We start from the raw sequence: 26,499 nt of genomic DNA, 5'->3' as shown, positions 1-26,499 counted from the left end.
AATGTTTTTTTATCGCACTGCGCCTGCTGTCCGTGCCTTAACAGTCTCATGCCTTAACAAAAAAAAAGCCCGCAATGAGAGCAAGAGTGGTGCTCAGAACCCTTCAGGCTTGAAATGTTCCCAAAAGTCATGTGTCGCCTTCAGCTCCATTCGATCAGCGCTGTTTCCCAGGCAAATCGTCTCTCTAAAAAGTAATGGCTCGATGCCTGATACTAAATGAGCTGTCATGACCCAGCAAGCGCTCGACTACAGCGTGGGAACATCCTGTTGCCATGTTAGCTGTTATTGGCATCAGAAAACTCATGCAGTGACGCTCAGCGTCTCTTGTATCTCGTTACCTTGCAAACGTGTCTCTAACAGCGTGCCAAAAATATATTTTCGCATCAAAACTCTGACGCCAATGTACAAATATGCCGACGAGCTTGTCACGGCACTGACCACACGACGCTGTTCAGCGTTCCGATCTTTCTAAGACTAGTTCACATTGCTACCGCACCGTGGCGTGGATTTCTTAGAATTCACCAATACGCGGTGGCATTGGACGAAAGCCACATTGCGCGCGGTTTGGCACCATAGTAACATGTCTATCGGTCCACGGGTGAAAATTAAGGTAATGTGCCTTGTGGAAGTCGGAGAAATATGGGAGAGGCCTTTGACTTGCAGTGGGCGTACTCAGGCTGATGATGATGATGATGTAAATTGATCATGACGGATGAAATCAAACCTTTGCAAGGTTCAGCTTGCTTGGAAACAGTATTTCCGCGGGGCTGCCGCAAACAATCGCGCTGCACTGGTTAGGCTTCGAGCACTGTCCCAAGGGCAGTTGGCCGCTGGTGTCAGTGCCTTTTCCGCTTGAGCTGTCCGACGAGCTGCCGCTGCCACCGAAGATGGGGTCAAGCAAGCCACCAAGTAGACCACGACCTTCTTCCAGAAAGGAAACTAGACTAGATCGCCCGAGCAGTGCATTTCCCACGCCGCCCAGTACTCCGCCAACAACATCCAACAAGGAAGAGATTGGGTTCCCGACGGAAGGAGTCCATGCCGTCAAAAACCCGCTGAGAAGGCTCCACACATTAACTGAAAAGAAGCGAGACATGAGATATTAACTGCTTGTATAATGCAGACAGCAAGAAAGGCTTTGTCTATTGGCAAGCATCTGCTGAGCTAGAAGAATAGAACATGAGGCGAGAAGGCAGGCATGAAGGAAGAGAAGATGCGTAGAAGAGAGGGGACGGATAATAAGGAAAAGTGAAGGCGATCAGAAAACGGAACGTTGGCAGCAGCAATGACTGCCGCTATTTGAATGTCCCTGGGAGAGTCGTTGTAAGCAAAGGACTGTATAGACTCATAATTGCGGGCTCTTTGTGTGAAGACTCGTAACTAGTGCAATCCCACAGGTACTACCTCGATGGAAAGAAACGCGAACAACCCGGCGCCAACACGCTCCGCTGTTTCAATTTCTTTTTACCGCGCTTTTACTTCGGTGATAGCAAAAAAACCCTAGACTCGTCCATGATATATTCTAGGATGACTCTAACGTCCTTTTCATACCGCCCAGGTAAAAGCGCGATGAAAAGGAATTCCAACAGCGGGGCGGGTTGGCTGCCGGATTGTTCGCGTTTCTTTCCATCGAGCTAGTACAGCAGGCAAACAATCATGGCCAGTTTTAAGACTGCTCGAGCAAATGTAAATTTTGAAATTTGGGTGTAATCGACAAGTTATTTTTATCATAATAATAACAATCATCATTGTAACAAAAAGTTGAGTGTCCAGGCAAAAAGCAGCCTCTTATCCATCTAGAGTAAGCCCGTAAGCTGGAGTCACCCTCTGCGGCCAGATTTCTACGGCTCATTTCAACCCGACTGCTCCGTATCCTGTTACATTCCATTTCTCGCGGTACTACACCATTCCCCTAAAAGAAAACTAGTCGTCTGCTTTCCGCATATATGTGCTATATTACATATATTCCGCATATATTACATTTTGACTAAATCATTAATATTTAATCACTCTCTTTATTATTATTCTTAAAATTTTAAAATCAGAACACTCATCCCTTTTCTGTTCATGACGAAAAATTCACCGGTGTTATGCTCCCACGTGCTTTTCCTTTTTGTTAACTGAGTTCAGTTGAATAGCCACCCGATTCTTGGCCGATCCCCCAGTGTGGGTATGTGCCATCTTTTGATAGGTTAACAACAACAACAACTGGCGTGGATTTTGTACCCCTAACTGCACCTTCTAAAAGGCTTCTCTCGGCTAAACCGCTGACGAGTATTCAAGCTGTAATTTGACGTGTGTGTTGGCATTTGGCGGTCCATTTTTTATATTGTGCTTCAGTGTAGTAATTACCTCCTTAAATCAAAACTATGAGTAACGTTCATCATCTACATCTACGAAGAGCCAAAGCAATGGTTCTGGTTGCGCAATCGCGCTTACTCTGGGTTAACGACACGCCTAGCATGGGAGGAGAGGTAGTTTGCCCAGAGGAGTCAGCGAATTAAACCGGAACCATTGCTGAATGTGCCGCTTGCTTTAGTTCTTCGTAGCTGCAGACGATGTGTACTTTTTAGAATTTTGATCCAATCGCGCCCTTTTAAGATTTGGCGGAATGTACTGCAAAAATCCATTTCCTCCAGTCAATTCTAGCAACAAAATCGCTCGATCCTCAGGCAGCTACCCTCCCGCTATGTGTAGAAACGTGGGTACCGTCGGTAGTAAATGTGGTGTATGCTATCCGCTGCTGGGTGATTCGGTGCTGTGGCCACACCCTTCGGCGTTATAGCCAGGCGGGTGCGCCAGGGATCGAAACTAAAAAAATTCTTAGATTTAAGCTTACTGGCGTACCACATCAATCAGCGAAAGCTGCTCCCCATTAGCTGCCAAAAAAAAAGGGGGGGGGGTGTCTGGAGTGGCAAGTTCATTTCGGCATTTCAATTTCAATTCCATTCGTTTACTTTCAGAGCGGTTACAGACACAGCTCTGAAGGTCCCTTGGGCTAAAAGTTGCTTTCAGCAACTTTACGAGGCATAGGGGCCATAGCAAAAAATAGCAGTCAACGCTGGCTATTAAAAAATAAAAGCTACACAATCATCAAAGTTGAGAGAACATGTACAAAAATATTAATAGCAAATGCACACATCGTGAAAAGATAATCTATAGTGATACGGAAGCACGCAATAAAGACCAATTGAATTCATTTAAGAAATCATAATCAAAACTCATAACCCAATAAAAGCTTTCAGCCTATTAGGGTGACGCCTATCATTTGAGCTGGGGCTACAAAATTTTTTTAGTTCTTTCTTACATGAAGAGGACTGCTTTCGTCATTTGTTTAGAAGTAAGTGATGTTAGGTTATGTTTTAATGAGTAAATAATGGATTGGGTGCGGAAATAGGGAACTAACCAATATGGAAACTTTCTAATGCATCAATTTGTTGTTCGCTGCTGTAATGATGCCACAAGCTCAAGAAAATTTGCAGATTCTGCGGAGGAGAAAGACAGCCGGTTTAACATCTGATGTACGTAAACAAGTGCATGAATGCAATGATGACGTATTTCGGGAATAGGTTCTTAGTTGTTTGCCAACTATGGGGCTAGGCGTCTCACAGGACTGTTTCGGGTCTATATACGCTAACATTAATACCCGGCTAGATGAAGGGCCCGCTTGCTGTAAACAAACAGTCTAGCTCTGAGTGTTGCCTTATTCGCAGCCTAAATCCTCCGTTGGTTTACAAGAAAATAAAGGCGAATACCTGGGTCACTGGGTCAGTGGACGCCTCAATCGCGCGTTGAGGTGGCGGTGGTGTCCACCTAAAAATTGAGGCATTTATGTGCCTTACCCTTTTTAAAAACCAACGAAGGGCTTAGACACCGTTGGTTTTGAGGAAAGGAAAGGCGCATAACTGGGTATCTCGGTCAGTCGACCCCTCGATATCGCTTGAAGGTACCTGTTCCTTGTATTCACCAGGCGTAACGGGTGGCACAGCTGCTGTTTACACCCTAGATTGCTTCCACTAAATGACCTGTACAAAGCTATCACAACTCGCGCTGCAAAACTTGAAGACACACTTAAGCTCCGCCTTAAAGGCTTGGATGGGTCCCTTCGGCGGCCTCAGCTCTTCTCTGCGCATCATTTCGCCTTGGTTCTGCCTACATGCCCATATGTGCGGAATTTATCATTGTATACTTTACTTTCATACATCGCGAGGAGTTACTGTACCACTCCTGGCGCTGTGGTGCTGCGGTTAAGCGATGCGTCACTTCTGCGGCAGGTGGCTGTTTCAAGCGCAGCCACAGGTGGGGCTTGTGCAACCCAGGTTGGTCTTAGCGAGCAACATCTCGCGACCAATCACTAATTTAACTGCCACCTGTCAAGGCGGGCAGTGTTTGCTCAAAATAGAATGGGCAGGTTCTGCCAACCTGCCACGGTGGGCAGATAGCACAATTTGTATTTCTCGCTCACAAAACCGTCGACGACGACACGGACGGGACCGAAATTTCTGCAAAACGGGAATTTTAAAATATTATCGTGTTAAAACTGTCAACCCTCTGAAACAGAGCCGCCTGACCGCCTGTCTGGACTTGTGTTCGATCGCGCTGTAGAAAGAACCTAAAAAATTGGAGGGAACACAAAACCTCCGTTATTAGTGTTATGACGAGATAGGGTTAATGAGTTAATGATCATTTGCGTGGAATTGATAATTCCTGATTTAATATTCATATATCGTCAGGAGTCCTCATACCAATCCTTTCACAGTGGTGCGGCGGTGAAGGAATGCACCATTGCTTTGCGATGGCAGGTGCTGCCACCGGTGGGGCTTGTGCGACTATCAATAATTTAACTTCCACCTATCACGATGGTCAGTTTGTTCAGAATCACGTGTGTAGATTGCGATGACGCCAGACGATCACGTGGCCTACGTGGCCCACTTAGGTTGCCTCTCCAGGGATTCTCGGAATCGGGGGGGGCCTCCCCCCTCTCCCTCAAGGCGTCACATTCCATCTGCTGCTCCGGCCGCTCCGGCTGCGAGGCTTGAGACTGTTGGGATCGCCGAAGCCTGACAATTTATTCCAACATCGGTGTACTAACGCTCTAGCGTTAAAATATAAGTTCCCAGCCTGCACCGCAAACTGCCACAACGGGCTTCCGTCGTCTGCACAGTATAGACAGTACGGGCTGCCAGAGCGGGGTGTGGTAATACGTCTAACCGAAGCTTGAGTGCCCTTATGCATTTTCACACCCGACGGCGCCTCTGCCACCGTGTACAATTGATATGAATATCGCTAAACATTATGGATGCGATAACACTGAGAAGCCTCATGACAAAAAAACATGGCGTGTTTATTAATAAAATTCGCTTATTAGGTTTGGTTTGGTTTATTGGGGCTCATTGTCCCAAAGCTACTCAGGCTATGAGGGACGCCGTAGTGGAGGGCTCCGGATAATTTCGAGCACCTGGGGTTCTTTAGCGTGCACTTACACCGCACAGTACACGGGCCTCTAGAATTTCGCCTTAATCGAAATTCGCCCGCCGCGGCCGGGATCGAACCCGCGTCTTTCGGGTCAGCAGCCTAGCGCCATAACCACTAAGCCACAGCGGCTTTCTAATTCGCTGACTCGTCGAAACAATCATGATGTCACAGGATCACGTAACATGGATGAATTGGGAAATGCGCTGGCAGGTAACATCTGGCATATAACAATGGCCGAGCGCTCATTAGTCACCGGGATGTGTGACGTCATGAGACCATCGCCGAGTATGGAGGCGCACTGGCAGTTGAAAGGTGCGCTTGTGAGGTGACATGCCCGGCGCCGTGGTCAGCTTGGCGGCAATTGCCAGCAGTGTTTGGTTATTCGCAGACATGCCTAAACAGCTCCGCGTACCAGGGTGCAATGAAGTAAGAATAAGCAATGCATGTTTCTGCAGCAGTGGAAACTCCTCGCCAGAGTATAGGCTGACTACGCAAGTATGTCGCTGAAGGCAGCGTATCTTCGGCTACACAGACTCAGCGGATGCGGCGAGGAGAAATGACGTAGGAGGTGAAGCAGGACTAGAAGACTCCACAATGTAGTGCTATCGCAGCACCAACGTGTAATGTAATTTAGCATCCCTAAACTTTTCTTGACACGAGGCCCAACAAAATGAAAGAAAAGGCCGAGGTTTTTTTTTTTTCTTCACAGAAAAACATTGCGCACAAAGCCTTGGTGAGACCGTCGCTCTGAAGCTACGGAAAACTGCTGACAGCGTTGTACCATTTATTTTTGCCAGATTTCTCGTTGTGCCAGATCTCAGTGGACTGCTGGACGTGGTGAGATAGTGCGTCTTCGCTCCCAATAGCCTACGCAGGGGCTGTCAGCACGAACCAGCAGTGGTCACAAGGAATGTTTCTGTAGCGTAATAAGCACACCATTGCCACTCTACACGTGCACATTCACATAGAGATAGTTATGTCGCTTGGTTCGTTATGCAAATCTATTTAGCAACTATATCACAAAAGTCACAGGCGTAAAACGAATAATAAAACTAAAAACTCAATACATCAGTAAATATCAGTGTTCACATGCATGAAATAAAGGATGAAGAAAGCCACAGAGGGTGAAGAGAGCATACGCACTATGCACGCTTTTTATACATGGAGTAAACCTGGAAATGGTGAGGTAATGTAGATTGTTTGGTTTGGTTTATGGGAGTTTAACGTCCGAAAGCGACCCAAGCTATGAGGGACGCCGTAGTGGAGGGCTCCATAATACAACATTTTGGGCGAGTTGGTTACCTACATTCATTACTACAGCGCAAAAACGGCACATAACAAGAAGGGGTCCCCTTCTTGCTCTGTGCCGTCTTTGCGCTGTAATAATGAAAGTGGAGGGCTCCTGATAATTTCAACCACCTGGAATTCTTTAACGAGCACTGACAACGCACAGTACGCGAACCTCTAGAATTTCGCCTCCATCGAAATTCTACCGCCGCGGCTGGGATCGAACCCGCGGTTTTCGGGTCAGTAGCCGAGTGCCATAAAGAGTGAGCGACCGCGGCAGGTTAATTGTGCTGTGACCCCGAAACGCTCGCCGCCTAATCGAATATCAAGTATTTACTTACCCAGGCCCATGCTGCTCAGGGCTTCTTTCAGAATGCCTTCAAGAAAATAAAGCTGCGTTGGGACGTCGAAATATGACATGCCGTGAACAGCGCACTGCAAAACAAAAGACAACGCATGTTAGATTGAGACGTCTAGCAATCTGCTAATTACACACAGGTGACATTAAAGGTAATTATCAGTCATTAGCGTCCACTTCGCCCAAGCTTGCACGCATTGGACTAAACAAATTTTGACGTGAGTGAAGGCGCAGCAACCGTAGAAAGGAACGTGTATGCGACCCTTTTCTGATATTTTAAGCGTGAAAAACGAGCGACTCTATTGCGTGCCACTGAATAAGGCCAGACTGCCTTTCCCTGGCACTAGTGTTGCTCGGTGCGTCTCCTGTGTTCTTATTAAGGCCACAGCTTTTAATGGCTCATACTCTCGGTGACCGTCCGTCCGTTACATCGCCACGTAGGTCACGTGACCTCATGATCACGTGACATCACAAAGTCACGTGACCTTGTGGCCACGTGACCGCCGCCAAGCAACAACTCGTCACGCTCGCGCCAGCTGCTCTTTGTCGTGAAATGAATTCAAGCGCGGGAAATTCAAATCAGTGCAATGGAGTCGCAAACGGCTTTCGCCTTGCCGCAGTTAAGAGATATTTAAGTGCCTCCAACGAATTTGTTTTCTCAATGATGATCGTAAAGGCGACTGTATACACTTTAAAGGGGCTCGCTATAGCAGAATTGCATTACAAGCAAAGAGCCCCGCAATCTCCTGCTGGCCGACGAGGATGTCATCGCGCATCAATGCGTCAATGCGTGTGACAGTGATTTACGATATGCCGTCGATTTAGTATCATCAGAACTTAACAGCGCAGATTTAAACTAGCTTCCAGCTAGGGGTCCACATGTTTATGCAAACATGCCTCTATAATGAATGCTTAAATTGGAAATCAAACAATCAAGAACCAAATCACGTCGGTCAGGGAGCGCGATTTGTATAGAATGAGCGTTTTGTGGCCATTGGATACAGGCGGAACTGGCGCTTGAGGGGCTAGGAAATGGTGGTCCGATGGAAAAAAAGGGGGAGGAATTGCCCCTTTGCGTAAAAAGAATGCAAGGAGAGGCACGTATATCGCTATGACTTCGTCCGCTTTGGAAAGGTGATGAACCTAGGATTTTTTACAGCAAGAGCTGTTTCTACAGTATTTGAGCACCGAAGTGGCATCGTCCCACCAGGGGACGTCATCCATGACGTCATCTTTGGTGCAAGAAATTTCCGCAAGGCAAGTACGCGAAGCTACGTAACAGAACGGTCACACAGTAGCCTCTCGTCTTGCAAATACTGCCTCATATGTTCTGGAAGGAAATAAAAGGACCACAACAAATGAAGCAACAGTAAACTGCTCTCGCTTGATTAAGTTGTAGCCACAAGTGTAAGCGCTGCTAATTTTCTCGTCTAGCCTGCTCAGAGTTGTGAATTCTGCCTGCTTCGAGGAATGATTGCTTTCTTTTTGAACTGGGTTGAGTCGCGGTTGACATAAAAGGTTACAAACGTTGTTTTTCATTGCGATTTAATTGAAAAAGTAGGCCTTTCATTTCTGTCGAGATGATTTGCTGACAGCATGTCAGGATATATGATGTCGGAAACGTTCGGAAGCTCACTGGTTCGGCTGCAACGGGTCCTCCATGCAAAATCTTCGATAAGTTCTTTCCATCGCCGACATTCTTACTGGCGATCGGGCTAAGTATGTACTCGCTGGCAGCGTAGTTTTGTCCCGCGTGATCATGCAAGTGCTTGGCCGTTAACATATCTTTCCATGTCCACCCTTATTTTCTGTATTACCGCCATTACTAATGTAGGCAATTGTGTCGTTTCTTACGACATAGTTTGCATCACCTGCTGCTTTTGCTAAGCGTCTATGCTAATTAGCTATGTATTGCGCAATGATGGACTATGCTTTCGCAGTTTGAGTTGCTCACATTTGTTATTTGGCTGAAACATTAGTGCCAGTAAAAATCGCGCTGTTAGATTCATCTACTCATTGTCACCGCCGTGAAATTTAAAGTTAATGTGTTTTTCCTTGACCTTGAGACATGGTACAAAATCTACGGACTGAATCCCTTTCACAAATTTTATCACCCATTCCTTGTAGACCTAAAATAAGCTACTAGAACTTGCCATTGCACCATGTAAAAGCCGTTATCGTCCTGGTGCACAAAACTACGGAACAAATATATTCATTCTTTGTCCTGACACCAGTCAACAGGATTGGCATGCGTGCCGGTACGGTACCCCACACTATCACCATCTGTGTTAAGATCACCATCGAGAATGTCATGCATTGAACCAACATTATTCGTAGTCGATCCGTCATGTCTAATGTATTATATTTTATCTCATGCACCATAGATAACTAAAGCAGTGTCTACCTGTTCATTTTAACGAACCCGTATTTCGATGGCTCCTGTTGCTCACTGAAAACGCAAAGGAGATTTTATTGTGGCAGCGTTAGAAGCATTATGGGGCCATTAGGTGTCGCGGTAAAAAAATTCGCCCATTGCATGGAGGTAAGTGATGCCACTAGCACGGAAGTGACATCTCGTCCGGTAAACGCATAACAGCTGAAAATGCTACCGCATTGCCAATTCGTAATGGAGTCAGGTCTCCTTCTTAATTTTTTTTTAATGCTCAGGGATGAAAAGGCTTAGCAGGAAGTAGGGGGGGGGGGGGGCGAAAAAGAGGACAGTACTTACAAGCAACATGCTCTGCGTAAATTGGTTGACATTCGTCTAGAAAAAGGGAGGAATAGAAATCATTACAAACATATTTCCGTAAACACGGCTGATATCGATTAGCAAATCCTGTCTGGAGTCTAAGAGACCGGCAGATGTTGTCGCTCGATGCTTGCGAATAAATGCACGCAGAATGTGGCACGAAGTGCGCTAACGACGAAACCATTGCGGCACAGCCCTTCACGTTGTAGTACTTCAAGTGATTATACCACAGTGAGGCTTAATTTTGCAGCAGGTGCTGTGAACGGTCCAGAGTATTTGCGCCTTCTGTTCGTTACAAATACAATAAGGTTTAAGGTAGTCGCAATATCTTTCTCGCTTTCATGTAAGTTTGTGAGCTCAAGCATTGGCGCCGCATCTTTCCAACGCTCGTAAAAAGTGCTGGTATATGATATTGGCGCTGTTTACTTCGGTCTTAAAAGGTAATTAAAAGAAGCTACGATTAATGGGTATTCCTACTAACGCGACTTGCTGTTGCTAGCTTGTTAGGCACTGGTCAAGAAAACATTGAAGATAAATTTCATGATGACGATGAGTGTAGTGATGAATTTATGTGGCGTGGGGGAAGCTTTGGCCAAGAAGAACCATGGCGCATTGTGTCTTGATCTACACAAGATCAGGCCAAAGGCACGCTTCACAAGCATTTCACCTCGATCTCGAGAATAAGCGGGCGATTTAAGATGCATGTAGACAGCGCTGACGATTAGGCGTCCCAAATGCGTTCCACTTTCTGATCTGAACGCGGTGATTTGCTGGGTATTTTTCGGAAGCACGCCATTGTTCAAAAATAGTTTTCTTTACATGTATAGATGTCTTGTGCAGCATAAAATACTTTGTTGGCGTAAATCTGGAAACGGATTATTCATGTTTACTATAATTTCATTAACCAATCTCTAGGAGCTTACATTTTAGCTACAACATTTATATGCCTGGTTGCAATTGCAGCTTTGTGGCCGGCTCTTAGTAATAGCTGTATCAATGCTTATAATTTTGAAATTACCGCTGTTCCTTTGGCCGGCTACGATCATACAACCTTCAACCCCTACATTTTGTACGGGCAGATGTATCCACTAATGGGTTTCACAAATGTACGCCATTAAAAACTGGCAGCGTATCAATATACTTCTATAATCTATATCTCAATAAAATCTTCATGATATCATCATCATCATCATCATCAGCCCAACTATGCCAACTGCAGGGCAAATGCCTCTCCCCTGTCTCTCGAATTAACTCTATCCTTTGCCGGCTGCGCCCACCGCATGCCCGAAAACTTCTTTATTCCATCCACCCAACTGCTACGCTTGCCTTCTCTTGAATTCCACTCCGTTAAGGACTAGCGCTTATCTTGCCTTCGAATTACATGTCCTGCGCAAGCCCATTTCTTCGTCTTCATTTTGACTACGGATGTCATCAGCCCGTGTTCGTTCCCTTACCCACTATGACCGCTTCCGGCCTCTTAACGTTACACCAATCATTTTTTTTATAGCTCGCCGCGTAGTCCTTAACATGAGCTGAAGCCTTTTCGTTAGCCCCCACGTTTCTGCCCCGTAGTGAGTACTGGCAAGATAAAGCTTTTGCATACTTTTCTCTTGAGGGATACCGGTAAACTGCCATTTATGATCTGAGAAAACCTGCCATATGCGCTCCACTCTATTCTTATCCTTCTAGTTATTTCCCTCTCACGATATGGAATAGTGGTCAATACCGGCATGCTCTAAGTAGACATATTCTTTTACCATTTTAAGCACCTCGCTTCCAGTTGTGAACTGCTGTTCCCTTGCTAGACTGTAGAACATTACTTTGATTTTTTGCATGTTAATTTTCAGACCCACCGTTCTGCTCTGCCGGTCTAACTCATTGATCCTGCTTTGCAGTTCATCTGCTGAGTTACATAGCGAGGAAATATCATCAGCGAATCGCAGATTATTTTGGTGTCCTCCATTTACTCTTATTCCCAACTGTTCCCAATTCAGGCCTCGAAATACCTCCTGCAAACATGCGGTGAACATCATTGGCGAGATCGTGTCTCCTTGCCTGACGCCCTTCCTTATTGGAATTTTATTGCTGACTTTATGGAGGACTATAGTAGCTGTGCAGTTGCTATATATATCTTCCAGTATTTTGACATAAGGCTCTTCTACCCCCTGATTACGCAATGCCTGTATGACTGCTGAGGTTTCCACTGAGTCGAATGCTTTCTCGTAATCAATGAAAGCTATATATAGAGGTTGGTTATATTCTGCGCGTTTCTCTATCACCTGATTGATAGTGTGAATATGATGTATCGTGGAATATTCTTTACGAAAGCCTGCCTGATTATTTGGTTGATTGAAGTCTAAGGTTGCCTTGACCCTATTAGCGATTTTCTTAGTAAATATATTGTAGGCAACGGATAGTAAGCTGATCGGCCTGTAGTTTTTCAAGTCGTTGGCGTCTCGTTTCTTAAGAATTAAGATAACGTTTGCATTCTTCCAAGCTTCTGGCGCGGCCGAGGTCATGAGGCGTTGCGCATACAGGGTGGCTAATTTTTTTGCATAACCTTCTCTCCATCCTTCAAAAGATCTGCTGTTACCTGATCCTCACCTTCTTCTTTCCCCCTTTCCATTGCTTCTAAGGCTTTCATTACTTCCTCTCTTGTTACTGACGGGATGACGCATTGCTGTTCTCTACTGTCTCTCTCATTAAAGTTGTGGTAACATTGGCGACTGTATAGATTTGTGTCGAACTCTTTGGCTTCGTTAACTACCTTACCAATATAGGTAATTACACTGCCCTCCTTGTCTTTTACCTATGCCTGTGGTTTTTAGCTATGCCTAGTTTCCTCCTCTCCTGTTTTAGGCTACCTGCGATCTTTAGAGCATGCTTCATTCTCTCCATGCTAAACTTCCTTATGTCGGCTACCTTGCATTTAATTATCAACTGAGATAGCTCTTCTAGGTCTATTTTCTCTCTAGGTCCAGACGCCCTAATGCTTTGGCGTTTCTTAATCAGATCTTTCGTCTCCTAAGATAGCTTATCGGTAACCTGTCGAAATATGATACCACCTACTTCAACAGCGCACTCCGTAATTATAACAGTGAGATTATCATTCATTGTTTGAACATTAAGTACATCTTCCTGAGTTAAAGCCGAATATCTGTTCTGCAGCGAAATCCTGAATTCCTCTACTTTCCCTCTTACTGCTAACTCTCTAAAGGGCTTCCGCTCTACTAGTTTTTTCCGTTCCCTCTTCAAATCTAGGCTAAATCAATACCTACATGAGATACCAATCTATAAACCACATACATTCTGCAAATATTAGCACCTTGTTCCCTCCACAATCACTAACATGTAGTTGTGTGCGGAGTTTATATTGACGGAAGTCGACGTAGTGGGCCATAAAAACATACGCAAGCTTCAATAACATCACAATAGCCAAACGGGCGAGTTGGTGGTACATATTGGTGGCAAACAGCGCAACGACGCGGACAGAGCGCTTGTCCTGTATTTTCTTCCACTCTGTCCGCGTCGTTGCGCTGTTTGCCACCAATTCAATAACATGCTTGACACTAATGATTTCACGATTGTTAAAAAGTTTCTACTGTCCCAAAAAAATCGGTTTTTCATGAAGGGTTATCTTATTCCTGTACATTCATTAGATTTCTAGGCGAGACTACAAACTGATAACGATGAGCGCCACCGTTCATAAACTAACCATCTCGACTTAAGGTCTATCACCCAAATCTTTTCGAGTAGTAGAGACAAGGTAAGTGACTTACGTTGCATATGCACATGTCGACGGGGGCGCCTAAGCACTGAAAATTAGGCAAAAGAAGACACGGTAAATTAGACTCTACGGGTATTTTCTGCGTTATTTTTATTGCTTTTGGTAAGTATAGTTAACGATCCTGCACCTTATGCCAAAAAGAAACACAAAACAATGCGATTTCACAATACCTACTTCTAGCGCTCAAACATTGTCAAATGCCGTAGTCCCCTCCATCTTTAAAGAGCTGATGAAGAGACTTTAAAGATCGACGAGCTTGAAAGAGTAGTAGGTGTGCAACTTATAATTAAAGCATGCAATGTCTTTTTGTGCTGGCATTTAAAATGGAGACGTAATCGTCAAATAAAACTGTGATACTGTTAACACTTCTCCGCAGCGCACAGCTTCAGGTCGTGCTCCGCGTGGTGACGTAAATAATCGTTGCAGTGCAGATTTCAGCAGCAGTAATGCTTGCCCAAAAGAAGAAAACAAACACCACCAAAGAAACGCTGATGATGCCATCATGTTAGCTTCTCCGCACTGCTCTATCGCCGCAAGGTGAATCGCGAACATCGTCGTCGTTTTCATCAGCCATTATTTTACAATTTTAAATATTTAGCGCAAAAACACATGGCATGCTTTACTTTCAAGCTTCCTTTTTCACTAGTGAATCCCTTAGAATAGTAAAAAAAATCTTCATTCGCATCAGCTGCACGCTTGAACAGAAAACACCCAAACAAAAAGTAGAAAGTTGTGTTGTTACACCAGGTCGCGTACGCCATGATGAAATTTCAGTGATTGATTTGACTATTTTAGCATACTGACCTTGCGAGGCCAGCCAGGAAGGACCCGAGAGGCGATTTCTTAAGTCTCAGTGGAACCCACACATTGGCCGTCTTTTGGTACTAACATTACAACATGGCTGCGAGCGAAAGGCTCAAAGCTCTACCTTCGGCGTAGATTCCGCGCTTAATACTGTTCGCGGGCTGCCTCAGCATTCTGGACAGTTCTTGTTGATTTAGAAGACAAGCTTGCACTTCAGAGAGGCACACTGCAGGAAAGTTTGCGCGAAAAGCCCCACACATGTCAAGCTTCAGCAGCAAATCATTAAAATTTAATGATCTGAGACGCACCTACGCTGGCACAGTTTCTTTAATAAACAAATCAAATGCAAAGTTCTAGACCTATAAATAAGAAATCTCATTATTCTTCTGTATTATTACATTTTGACAACACCTGACTAGTTTCGCCTTATGCATTACAGTATCCGCGTCGCTTAATTTATATATTTTTTTGAAAATGCCGAGATACCTGCTTGCGCCAAAAACAAGACACTTGGCTCCTAACGAACTTGTTTCAGGCCCTTCTTGTAACATTTCTGTTCACCTAGAAAAGCGAAGCGAATTTCTATGTTGCTACTGCATCAGTATACAGTACCCCTATAATACGGTTGCGACAGTCAGGACGCTGTTTCTATTTGTAAAGCGGCAGCTTTAAATGTCTTACGAAGACTAAAAGGTGCCGTCGGTGATGAATTTTAGCTATTGGTTGCAGGGATGCGATGTCACCAGACAAGCGAATTCCCATTCGCTGGTTGGAAGTAGCGTAACTAAGAGCGGACAATTACCACTAGCTGGAAGCAAATGACATAGTCATAGATAAGTTAAAAGCGAAAGCGACCAAGGTATATCGGTGCTTCTAAACGTAACGACGACAACATCGAGAGCTTTTGTTTCCCGTTTCGAGACGCCCACAAGGAAAAGGTGGGTTTTGAAGCGTCACCTCACAATTGAGAGGGCATGCACAGCGGTGGTGTTACATGGATTCTTTGCCTTTCTAATAAAACTAATGCGAAATCATTATGAGCGTTTAGCACAAAAAACGTCCATCATGGCACGAAATTCGGATCACGCAGTACACAGGAGTAGGATACCAGAACACGTATGCGAACACGTATAGTCACGAATGATCAAACGTACCGTACTAGGAAAGCCGTAACTCGTAGTCATAATCAGGACCCATAGTAATTCTGTGACGCATCTTGACTCAGCACTTTACAGGTGACGCAATGTAAAGTCATAGAGTGTGTACAAAGTATGCATAGTCATGACGGGTAGTGATAGTCATGGCATATAATCATTTTGCAAAATAACATGACTCAGCACTTTACAAGTAGTGCAGTCAAGCAATGACGCATGACTCAGCACTCTACATCGGCAACATAGGATGACTCGTCACTTTACAAGCAACCTAATGTAAGGTTACGTTAAGGTGCAAAGAGTCACAGTCATACTATTGACTTATAATCATTCTCCTCATCTAAACGAAGAGGCGATCACGTTGGTTTAGCCACAGATGCCGCCAACAGCCAGAAACCACGAACAAATTATACTGCTGCCACGGATGTGAGGAGCGACACAGTTTATGCAAACTACTCCCGCGCCAGGTCAAAGCTTTCCTCGAGTGTTCAAAGCAGGATCCACCACCTACGCGAGCAAAATCTTTCACCATTGCCTCCCCTTGGCATGCCAAAGACGCTCACTGCTGGTTGAATAAGTCGCTTTTTAGCATATCGCTGAAAGCGCAACTGCAACACAGCATAAGTTAAATCACTGCTGCCAAGGTATGCTATTATTTTGGAGTGATATTGAGTTTATTAGCAAAAGTTCCTCAGCATTGTTCCTTACCAAAATATACGGGGATATGAATCGGCCGCACGACGACACTGCTCTCGAGCCAACTCTGAGGCTAATTTCGTGCCCGGCTCAAACCATTTAGCCCCCTTTAGCTAGACGACGAAGGGCACTGGCCACAGCGACCTTACAAGGGTGGGGAATATATATCCGTCTTGAAGATGGGAATAGTGTCTTGCAGACATCTTTTAGATGAAGATACACTTTTTTGATAACGTTATTTATTGTCTCAGGGCATAAGGGGAGTTGGGAAGGTAGAAAGGGAAAGAAAAGAAGTGGGTGGGTGTTAAATGAAGGTGAAGAGTTGGGCCGATCTAATGAAGGCGAGGAGAAAGCGGAGATGTGGCCCCTACGTACAAGCAATGTGTGAGGACGGGTTCTCTGGCTGTAGACTCGGTGCTGTCAGGTAGCGAATTCTGGTTGGCTTCAGCGCCGGGAAAACCCACAAGTGGTCAATACCAGCCTCAGTATCTTGGGAGTTGCAGACTGGACACTCTAGGCGGGGATACAAATGGCGAAATTGAGGTTACGTCCGAGTGACGGCAGGAGTGAGGGCAACCCTGACCCGGATCCTCCGGAGCACAACCTCCTCTGCGCGGGTAAGACTGCAGGGGGAGCGGGGGGGTTATGGCACACGGAGGGACGAGAGCACGTGTGCGGCGCCGGAGGTGTTCCTGTCTTGTGAGAAGGAAGGTAGCATCATCCATGCTGAGGAATTCAGGCATTGATGTGGGTAGGGTCGCCAAGCGGGTTGCAGAAAGTGCAGAGCTTTGTGAGCTCAGCAGGTCACGTGGGACCCACTTAATTCGAATGGCTTGCGGGATGCGAGCCGCCAGACGATGTATATTCTGGCAGATTTCTGGGCTGCGGCTGACGCGTTGGAGTAGATGTGGTGCTTGAGGGGCGTCAGTGCGGATGATAAATGTGGGCTGTGGGGAGCAAGGTGACTACGGCTACAGAGCGAAGAGCGTCTTGTATAGCACCCAGCTCAGCACAGAAGGAAGGAGGGGGTTCCGCTAATCTAAACCTGGCTGTGTTGTAAAGTTCAGGCTGGCACGGACAGTAAACTGTAGTCCTTGTTTCACAGCCCCGGACGCTGGCATCGACATACATAATGACTGAGCCGCGGGGTAGGTGAATATCTTGTTCCGCTATTTGCTCGTGAAGGGACCATGCCACATAAGATGGGGTCGGTCGACGTAGATCGGTAGGTTTGTAGTCGCTCTGCTGCAGAAAGTCCCATGGAGGAAGAACTGAGGGTGGCGGCGACAGTATGGTGTGTAATGAAGCATAAGTCCGGAGTGCTCGCGGTGAGCGCAAAAGGGTGGCCTTAAAGGGACTGCGAAACACTGATTGAACGGATGCCGGTTACACTTCAGATGGATTCTTTATGTCACACAGAAGCTTAATCAAAAAGAATTACAAGAATCGATGCATAGGAACGGGAGATATTCAATGAAGAAATTTAAAAACACAAGCAAACAAAATGCTGCCCTCAACACCATTTCCGCGCAGCTTCCCATTCCCATTTCACTCTCCCAATGACGACACTTAGTGCGACCAATCAAAACAGCCTATCTGAGCACGTGGCGGAATTTTGCACTCCATGGTTGCCAGTTCTCTGTGACTCGTTCTTTCCAAGACTGGCAGCGCCGTTTGCACGGTTGCAACAACCATGTGAACGCCCAGCTGACCAAGCGATGCTTCATCGTCACGCCGATGGCGCAGAAGGGAACACTGATAAGTGACGTTCCCTGATTTATGAATCCGAACGCGATCCGAACTGGTTGCGAACTCTAGCGCGAGATGCTGTGACGATGTGACGGCCTGCGCAAGATAGCAGACACATTTAGCATAGCGCGTACCGCTACTGCTTACCGCCTACCATTGCCCGTCGCTCCTAGCGCGCTCATTGATCAAGGCGAGCAAGGAGCGCGCGCTGTTGACGGGCGCGTGGCGCCATCTGGCGCCGCCGCCCGGGGATCCTCCACAACCTGACGATGCGCACTGCTAAATGTGAAACGAACAACTTTTTTTTTTGCATCCTTCCTTGGGACCGAAACGAACGTTGCGCAATGGCTCGATCAGATCGATTCCGCAAAGCCGTTCTCAGATACGTGGAGAGTAGCTATAAGTGTTGTGTGCTAGGTCGTAGGATGCTTACAGAGAAGCGCAAAGTCCTTCGACGCAATAAGTAGCCAGAGCCTGTGGTGGTTTATTTTGATTTTACTTGCTTTACAGCGCCTTTATCTAATGCAAACAAGTTGTTTTTGTTTATGTAATATAAAACACAAAAACTTGACAAAACGTACCTTAAGGTATTAACCCAATTTGAAGTATATTTACTGTTTGTCCAATCATAAAGCTCCCGCTTAGTGATGTTATATCTACTGCCAAAAACCGCCACTGTATGTTGACACCGTCAGCGCCATGAATTTGTTTTTGCGAGCTAATTAAAATATTAAAAACCGGAGTATATGCGGTACGACCGAAGCTAATAGCACCACTATAACTCACTCTATGCAACCAAGAGGCAAAAAAATGCACTGATTATGTGTTTCGGGGCCCCTTTAAGGCTACGAGCATCACGGCGCTGCTGCACAAGCTCATCAAGGGTGTTAAGTTGAGCATTCTCTTGAAGTGCCGCGATCGGTGTGACGCGCGGAGGGCAAGTGATGGTTCTCATAGCCTCTCTATTCACGGCTTCCAGACGATCTCACTGAGCCCTGCTTAAGGGCTGGAACTGTGTTTGGTAAATGAGGCCCGGTTGCAAATCCGCTTTCACCAAATGTCGTGCGACATGGGAGCGAGCGCCGCCGGTTTTGGGAGCAATACGTCTGATTAGGCCCAAAGTCTGCAACGCCTGCTTTTTAGCCTGAGAAAGCCAGGCAGTACCCGTTCCGGACTGATGGATCGACAAACCCAGAATTTTCAATGTCGAAGATTCTTGAAGTGGGTCTCCAGATAGTTGGAGACGGATTGGCGTGGCAGCGAGCTTACGGAGTCCCAAGCGGTTGGCCACTGACATGAACGTAGTTTTGCTCACGGAAAGCTGCAGGCCAACAGACATAACATAATTCGCGGTAATATCCAAGGCTGACTGTAGGGCCGCCGTTTGACTTAGTAGGTCGTGGTGAGTGCTCCACACCGTGCTATCATCGGCGTACAGCAAGAACATAACGTCAGGGACATCAGGTAATTGCAATGGGAATGATGGCAATATTGAACGGCATTGGTGACAGTACCGAGCCCTGGGGTAAACCGCGAAAAGGCACTAATGATCCTGTGGAGTCACCACTGAGGCGTACGGCAAATCTTCTGCCTTCAAGGAAGTGTTTTATAAAATTGCGTAGTCGAAGTAGGAAACGCAACATGGCACTAAAATCCAAAATGCCAGCATGGCTTATGTTATCGTAAGCCTTTTCGATATTCATGGCGAGAACGGTATGTACACTGTGGCTGTGGGTTGATGAGAGAACTTGCGACGCCAAGGCAGGCAAACCATTATCAGTACCGATGAATGGACGGAAGCCAATTTGGGCGGGGTGGTAGAAACCATGGTGCTCCAGACACCAAGACAGTCGTGTGGTTAACGTTTTCCCTGTCAGCTCTGTCAGGAAAATAGGCCGGAAGTTTCCAAGGTCCGTCGGTGGCTTCTCTGGTTTTGGAAGTGCGATCACAGTGGCGAATTTGTAGGTCTCATAAACGGAGCCGTTTAGCCATACTTTTTTAGTGATGTCGAGAAGTTGAGGGAGGACTGCACAACTCATGTTTTTGTGCACCTCATATGGCATATGCAGCCTGACCGGGGATGTCTTTCGTTTAGCCTCATCCGTGAGACACTTATTCTGAGACATGTGTCCGTCTGTTTCTACCTGGTTATACCTGGTTTCTAGCAAAGGACTCTAAATGTAAGCTCCAGTCATTGCAAGGTGTAAACGTGCGCAGATGTGGCTTAAAGGGTTACTGTCCTTGTTGCCCACCTTTTCTCATAATATTTTCGTCATCGTCAGCGTGCCCGTGCAGACAACAGCACGCTGATGGACAGGAAACGCGCCGATGCCTGCGACCAGGAAAGGCTCTGTCTCGTGAGTATGCGTCTAAGATTGCGTTCGCTGCATTATAGGCAACGTAGCAACGCGACGTTCAATACTTCTGCATCGACGCCGGTCCCAAAGTAGAAGAGAAATTTTCGTCGTCCTTTCTTTACGACACATTTTTCTGTAGTATTGCCAAGTTGTCTGTTTCTGCGAAAGAGCGGGCTCCGTCATGACGACAGGAGACTGGTCTGTTCTACAAAACGTCGTGTGAACCGTGCCCAAATAAGCAAATACGAACTGCATCGTCCTAAAATGACTTCATGCTTTTACATTTTCTATTTGCCTTGGGTTGGTTGGTTTATAGGGTTTAACGTCCCAAGGCTTCTAAGGCTCTGAGAGACGCCGTAGCGAAGAGCTCCCTGAAATTTCAAGAACCGGGGGTTATTTAACGAGCTCGAACATCGCACAGTACACAGGCCTCAAGAATTTCTCCTCCATCGAAATTCGACCGCTGCGGCCGGTATCCAACCCGCGTCTTTCGGCTCAGCAACCGAGCGCCATAACCACTGAGCCACCGCGGCGGATTATTTGCCCTTGTATTCATCTCCCATGTTCGCACTCTGCATGTGCAGCATTGTTGGACAAAAATTGTGAATATTGCAATATTGAAATGTACCTTTATGGAAATATTGAAGGCAATGGTCCATTCTTCTGATGCGTAGCCAAATCTTTCTTTTGAATTTTTTTCCATCCCTCGCAGGGACCATTCAATACAGAAAAAAAAAAGCCAACGCAGAACGTTTTTGACGATAGCAAAACCACTAATAGAAAGAGCAAATGCTTGCCTGCCGACAAGAGATCTGAGGATATATTGATTCCTGCCATGAAACCTTATAATATATAAAAATTGTGTTAATAAACTCTTTACTGTTAAAAAAGCTTTTTACCAGAATTGTTTGGCATGAATATCTCTGTTGTGTATAACGCGCTGCGCACTATTAAGTTATTTACGGTATCTTCCTTACTTATTTAAAGTGGGCATTGATCACACGAACCAATGTTTGAATAAAATACCCCTAAGGCACTTCAACCTGGTGAAAAATGGCACAAGTACGGATCTTCGCATTCATTCCTTTAGCGAAAAAAGGCTGTGCTAGAAATGCATTTCCAACACATCTATTATTGCATATTTATTTTGCATTTTTTGTGCCTAGGCTAAAATTGCAAAACGAATGCTTTCAAAGTATGATGGGGGTAATATTCTGAACATTAATAGAAATGCATCAAAAATACATTTTCTGTCCGCTTAGTATATTTATTATAAATGAATATTTATTATATATTAAAATATAATAAATATGCATTATATACATTAAAAATAGGCTAAAAATGTACATTAAATTCATTAAATATATACTAACAATATACATTAACTATACTACATTAAAAAATAAGAATATACAATTAATGGTTCAATTCTGCTCGGCTTAGAAAACGTGTACTAGTCGGATTCACCGGATAATACTGATCAATGCTGTGAACATCAGAAGTAATGGATGCACTGGCTATAAGCATTAGGAGACAGAAAACCCCAGAGAAAACACGTAGACATCAAGAAGTCTATTGCAATGAAAGGTCACGTGACGGGGACTGAACGGGAGTGATGTCGCCGCACAGGGAAAGACCGACGGAAAGTGACATCAGCAAACAGGAACTGCTCCCTCAAGTGCGGTACTTGGCTTGGCTTATATGTACCCTCCTGGAGGAGACATATTATCTTGCCCGATGAGGCGCTTTTTGCGCAAAGACTGTTTGCCTCCAAAGTTGTCGCACAAGCGTCGGAGTGATCGCGCTCGAATCTGTAGTCTGTCTAAAACCCCATTGTTTGTTGTAACTTGCGTCAGGCATCGGTCAGGAGTCGAACTGTCAACCAACACATGCATGGGCGGCTATGGGAGCCGGTCGGCGTTGTCGGTCGGCGTCCTTTTGGCTGGCATGTTCGGGCCTGGAGGCGCGCATGGCATCATTGCTTGGTATAATGCTATCATGCTGTCCACACGTGATTTAAATAAGTGGTGAGTGTCTTTCTGCTAGAACTTCACATAAACGAATGGACGACAGCAAAGGGAGAGTTTTCAGTGTTCCCGGAAGCGGTATTTCGAGCACTAGGTTGTTCCACGGCAGCTTGAAGTGTGCTGCAAGTATGCTTACGCAGACTACCCATTTGTTAGAAATGAAGTATACTATGCACGAATTAATTTCGTATTTACGGAAGTACATTTTAAATACATTACCAACATGTCATTTCCCGAAACGCGGTTTCGAACATTAACTGTTCAACGGCAGTTTGATGTGTGCTGCAAATACGTTTACGCGGACAGCTCAATCATTGAAATTGAAGTATACTTTGGATGAATTAACGTTGTATTTGCGAAAGTAAACTTTCAATACATAGCCAATATGCACATGTAATTGCCCGAAATGTGATTTCGAGAACTAGATTTTTCTACGGCAGCTAAATGTGTGCTACAAATATGATTAAAAGGACTTCCGATTTGTTAAAATTGGAGTATACTTCCGACGAATTAATTTCATAGTTACAAAAATGCACTTTTGATTCATTGACAAGATACTAAAACTGCATAGATATTTTTTCACGTGTTAGAAACGTGCTCGAAACATGCTTTAAGGGACAAATATCTAATACGAATTAATTTAACTTTACGAAAGTACACTTTTAACACATTGACAAGATACTGAAACCGCACACATATTTTTTCACGTGTTTAAAACGTGCTCAAAACGTGCTGTAAGTGACGTATACTCGAATGAATTAATTTCATATTCACGAAAGTACACTTTTAATACATTGACAAGGTGCTAAAAAGCATACATATTTCTTCACGAGTTTGAAACCTGCTCGAAACATGCTGTAAGTGATGTATACTTCGAATGAATTAATTTCATATTTACCAAAGTACACTTTTAATATACTGACAACATGCTAAAACCATATTCATATTTTTTCATGTCTTTGAAACGTGCTCGAAGCATGCTTTAAGTGACGTATTTATGGAAAATTTTAAGAATATATTTCGAATACCAAGCATACAATTTCAGGAACCTATTTCCGGCATATTTTAGTGCATTCATGAATGCAAAATATGTTTAAAATACATTATATATATCCCGGAGTATATTCCAACCGTATTAGTTTTCGCTAATGGGATTATCAGAAATGCAAATGCAGGCCAGCGTTTAAGAAACACAGTTCTTGAGGCACGCAAAGGGAATTCTTGAAGGCGAAATAATTGAACTCTCTTGCTTTAAAAACGCCGGCCAAAACTATATTAGGACATGTCGCTATCATAGCAAGAAGTTAAATGGCGCTTTCCGCCTAACTGCGATTACCTTTTACATGTATGTGAGTGGTGACCTTTTTTAATAAAAAGCAGTTGAAAGTGCAGCGGCAGTGCTTTCGTATATGTTGAATGTCTTCGTCTTTTTAGCGCTTTTATCATTCTACACAATGCCTCAGGTCATGACGGTTGTCGTTCTCCAACATATGCCGTCACAACGTAGAGCTTAAGTACACAAAAGGCGGATATGCTGTATAGCAGGCAGTAACGAAATCTATACCGTGTAGTTTCTCTGTTAGATGTGTTCGCTACTGCACTTTTTCGTGGTATACATTGTGCCAGGAATTATGAACGCGAAGTAGAGATAAGTTTAAAGAAGGGCAACTCACATCGCCAAATCCAAGTACATTCGGGAAGGTCACTTTTGTGCATGACTCTACAACAATAACAAAAAAAGGTGAGAAAAAAACGCTTAAAATGGCAAGGATCGATACTAATGTGTTTACACAAACAGCACTGCAATCACTATCTGCAGATAAATTCTCGTTGCAGAGATTTAGGAAAATTTCCAAATACCGCTTACACTTTTTGTGTGGTCTTTTCGGTCAAGAAATTTCCTCAGCTATATCAGGATCAGAAACCGCGAACTACAACCACTGGATTAAACGCTGCCTCATGTGGACAGAACAGTTTAAAAATGCTTGTAACCATTCTTTATTATATAATCGGATAAAGCTCAAGGACAAAGCGGCAAGTGCGGCTACAGCCAATGGCATCGACCAATTCTCCCCCTGTTTCCTTTGACCGATCGCAGTGGACCCCCTAGCGTGAAATCGCACGGGCTGGCAGATGAAAGGGGAATAACTAGGACTTAGTCGTGTTTGCCGCAGCGTCATGAATATCGGTCAACGCCTTTGACTGGCGGGTCTCCCTTTTTGGGACATCTGTCTTTTCATTCTTGAGTTGTATTCGACTATAGCAAAATTTGTGTTTGAGGCTCCATATTGTATAGGTCTTAGGAGTGGAACTGCAGGGTCCTATTGTCCCACAATTGCGCTCTGAACTTTGTCAGGGCACCTGTCGGAAACACTGAGCTTCACCAATAGTGCTAATCCATTATATTAAGTGCAAGAAGAGCGGGTATCCTTAGAGCTCAGGTTGTCATTGCAGACACTTTCCATCAATCTTAAGAACAAGAACAATCATGCACCAACTAGCCCAAAACGAAGTTATAAACTTTCCATCCAACGGAAGAGTTAGCGATCAACCAACCACTAGTTTTGTTCGAAAGCTTCCTCCTTCGAATGTCACGCAAAGTTTGTTTGCAAAAACGCTCAAACGAAGGAAAATGACGGCAAAAAGTTGTAACGCATATTTATTTAGGCTATTTATTGCGGTGCACTCTCCTTCACACCAAACATAGGAAATGAGAATTGTAGGTAAATCGCGCGCGCGAATTTTAAACCTCCTTTGTTGAGAACAGTCTAAAAATACCGCGACTTGGCACTCTGACCTTCAAATTTCTGTTTTACTTAAGTATTTTTTTTTTCAATGGCTACGAGCTCCTGCATGAAAGTTGAAGAACTTGTCTGCGGTTCGAAAGTCAAAAAGCTTGTCACATGCAAACGCTATAAGTTGTACAAGAATTTAGAGGCGCTCACATGTGTGCTAGGCCTAATAACTAGTTCGCAGTGAAGCGGATGCTACGAGCGCGAGTCGAGGGCTTCCTCGAAAGTGCGTTTTGATGTTCTTGCGAATAGAGAAAAATGCAAGGCGGTGCAACAGGCATGAGCTGTTCGAAATGTAAATTTCGGGGGAGAAAATGGACATTATTCAACGCATCGAAATGCTAAACTTGTGACGCATTAGGGTGCGCAATCTGCTCAGCGCCTCCTTCATCATCATCATCATCATCATCATCATCATCATCAGCCTGACTACGCCCACTGCAGGACAAAGGCCTCTCCCATGTCTCTCTAAGTAGCACGTTCCTTTGACAGCTGCGCCCACCTTATCTCCGCAAACTTCCTAATCTCATATCTCAAGCCAACATATTTCTCTCTCAAGGCGAAATATTAGTATAGTTTTCGCAATTTCACAAAATTGCGGCGTTGAAGTTCACTTTCTGTACGTGGCACCTCTACGGAACACATTTACAAAGCGATGCTTACGATCTGCTTGCTCTTTTTAGTTCAGATATACTTACGATTTGATGCCGATACCACTGAAAGAGCGCAAAACGTCAGTGCAGTCCAAAACCATAGGTGCTTGAATGAAGACATTGCAGACGACCCCCAGCGCTTTGTTAGCAACCTTATGATGTTGGACGTAAAATCATTGAATGCCACCAACCTCTCTCAAGATAAGTTCGAACACGCAGAGGAAGTCACGTGCTTCCGGCTGGAGCCGACGCGGATTGAAGATTAACGACCTCGATTGCATTCCAGCTGCTGGGTGTTTACGAAAGCTCACCCGGACAGAAATGGGAGCGTACTGATTCTATCGTGGAGGAAGTGTATGCGTACGAACAGCCTCCGACAGCGACTCTAAAATTTTAGCATTTGTACGTAATTTTATATACTGCTATTGCTGAAAGGCCTGCCAGAGCCGTCGTCGGGCAGAAACCACACTTCGTCAGCAGCTGTTCGTTTTAGCTCGCAGGGCATAGCGCACACGTGTCGAACATATATATGGCTCCGAAGCGAACGCTGAAAGGTGCTACGGACTTCGCTTCACGACTGTCCATGTACCCAATACATCTGCACATTTTCG

At 45.0% G+C, this 26,499-nt stretch overlaps 1 protein-coding gene across 4 annotated transcripts in view; it reads right to left on the bottom strand.

Annotated features, from left to right (window-relative positions):
* Nucleotides 1-26,184, bottom strand: part of LOC144101652 (uncharacterized) — a 40,157-nt gene extending 13,973 nt beyond the window's left edge. Inside the window, exons 1-7 of one of the 4 annotated variants that reach the window (XM_077634789.1) lie at nucleotides 25,934-26,013; nucleotides 24,117-24,163; nucleotides 14,461-14,686; nucleotides 13,649-13,684; nucleotides 9,849-9,884; nucleotides 7,104-7,197; nucleotides 725-1,077 (exon numbers count right to left, since the gene is read on the bottom strand). In XM_077634789.1, coding sequence (XP_077490915.1) covers nucleotides 725-1,077; nucleotides 7,104-7,197; nucleotides 9,849-9,884; nucleotides 13,649-13,663 — 498 coding nt within the window. In that variant the 5' untranslated portion in view covers nucleotides 13,664-13,684; nucleotides 14,461-14,686; nucleotides 24,117-24,163; nucleotides 25,934-26,013. The other 3 variants (XM_077634787.1, XM_077634788.1, XM_077634790.1) reach the window with 3 other exon arrangements.
* Nucleotides 26,185-26,499: the final 315 nt, after the last annotated feature.

This window comes from Amblyomma americanum, chromosome 8, assembly GCF_052857255.1.
Source record: "Amblyomma americanum isolate KBUSLIRL-KWMA chromosome 8, ASM5285725v1, whole genome shotgun sequence".
Taxonomy (NCBI): Eukaryota; Metazoa; Arthropoda; class Arachnida; order Ixodida; family Ixodidae; genus Amblyomma; species Amblyomma americanum.
The sequence above is the reverse complement of the archived record's forward strand: the minus strand, read 5'-3'. Positions and strand labels throughout refer to the sequence as shown.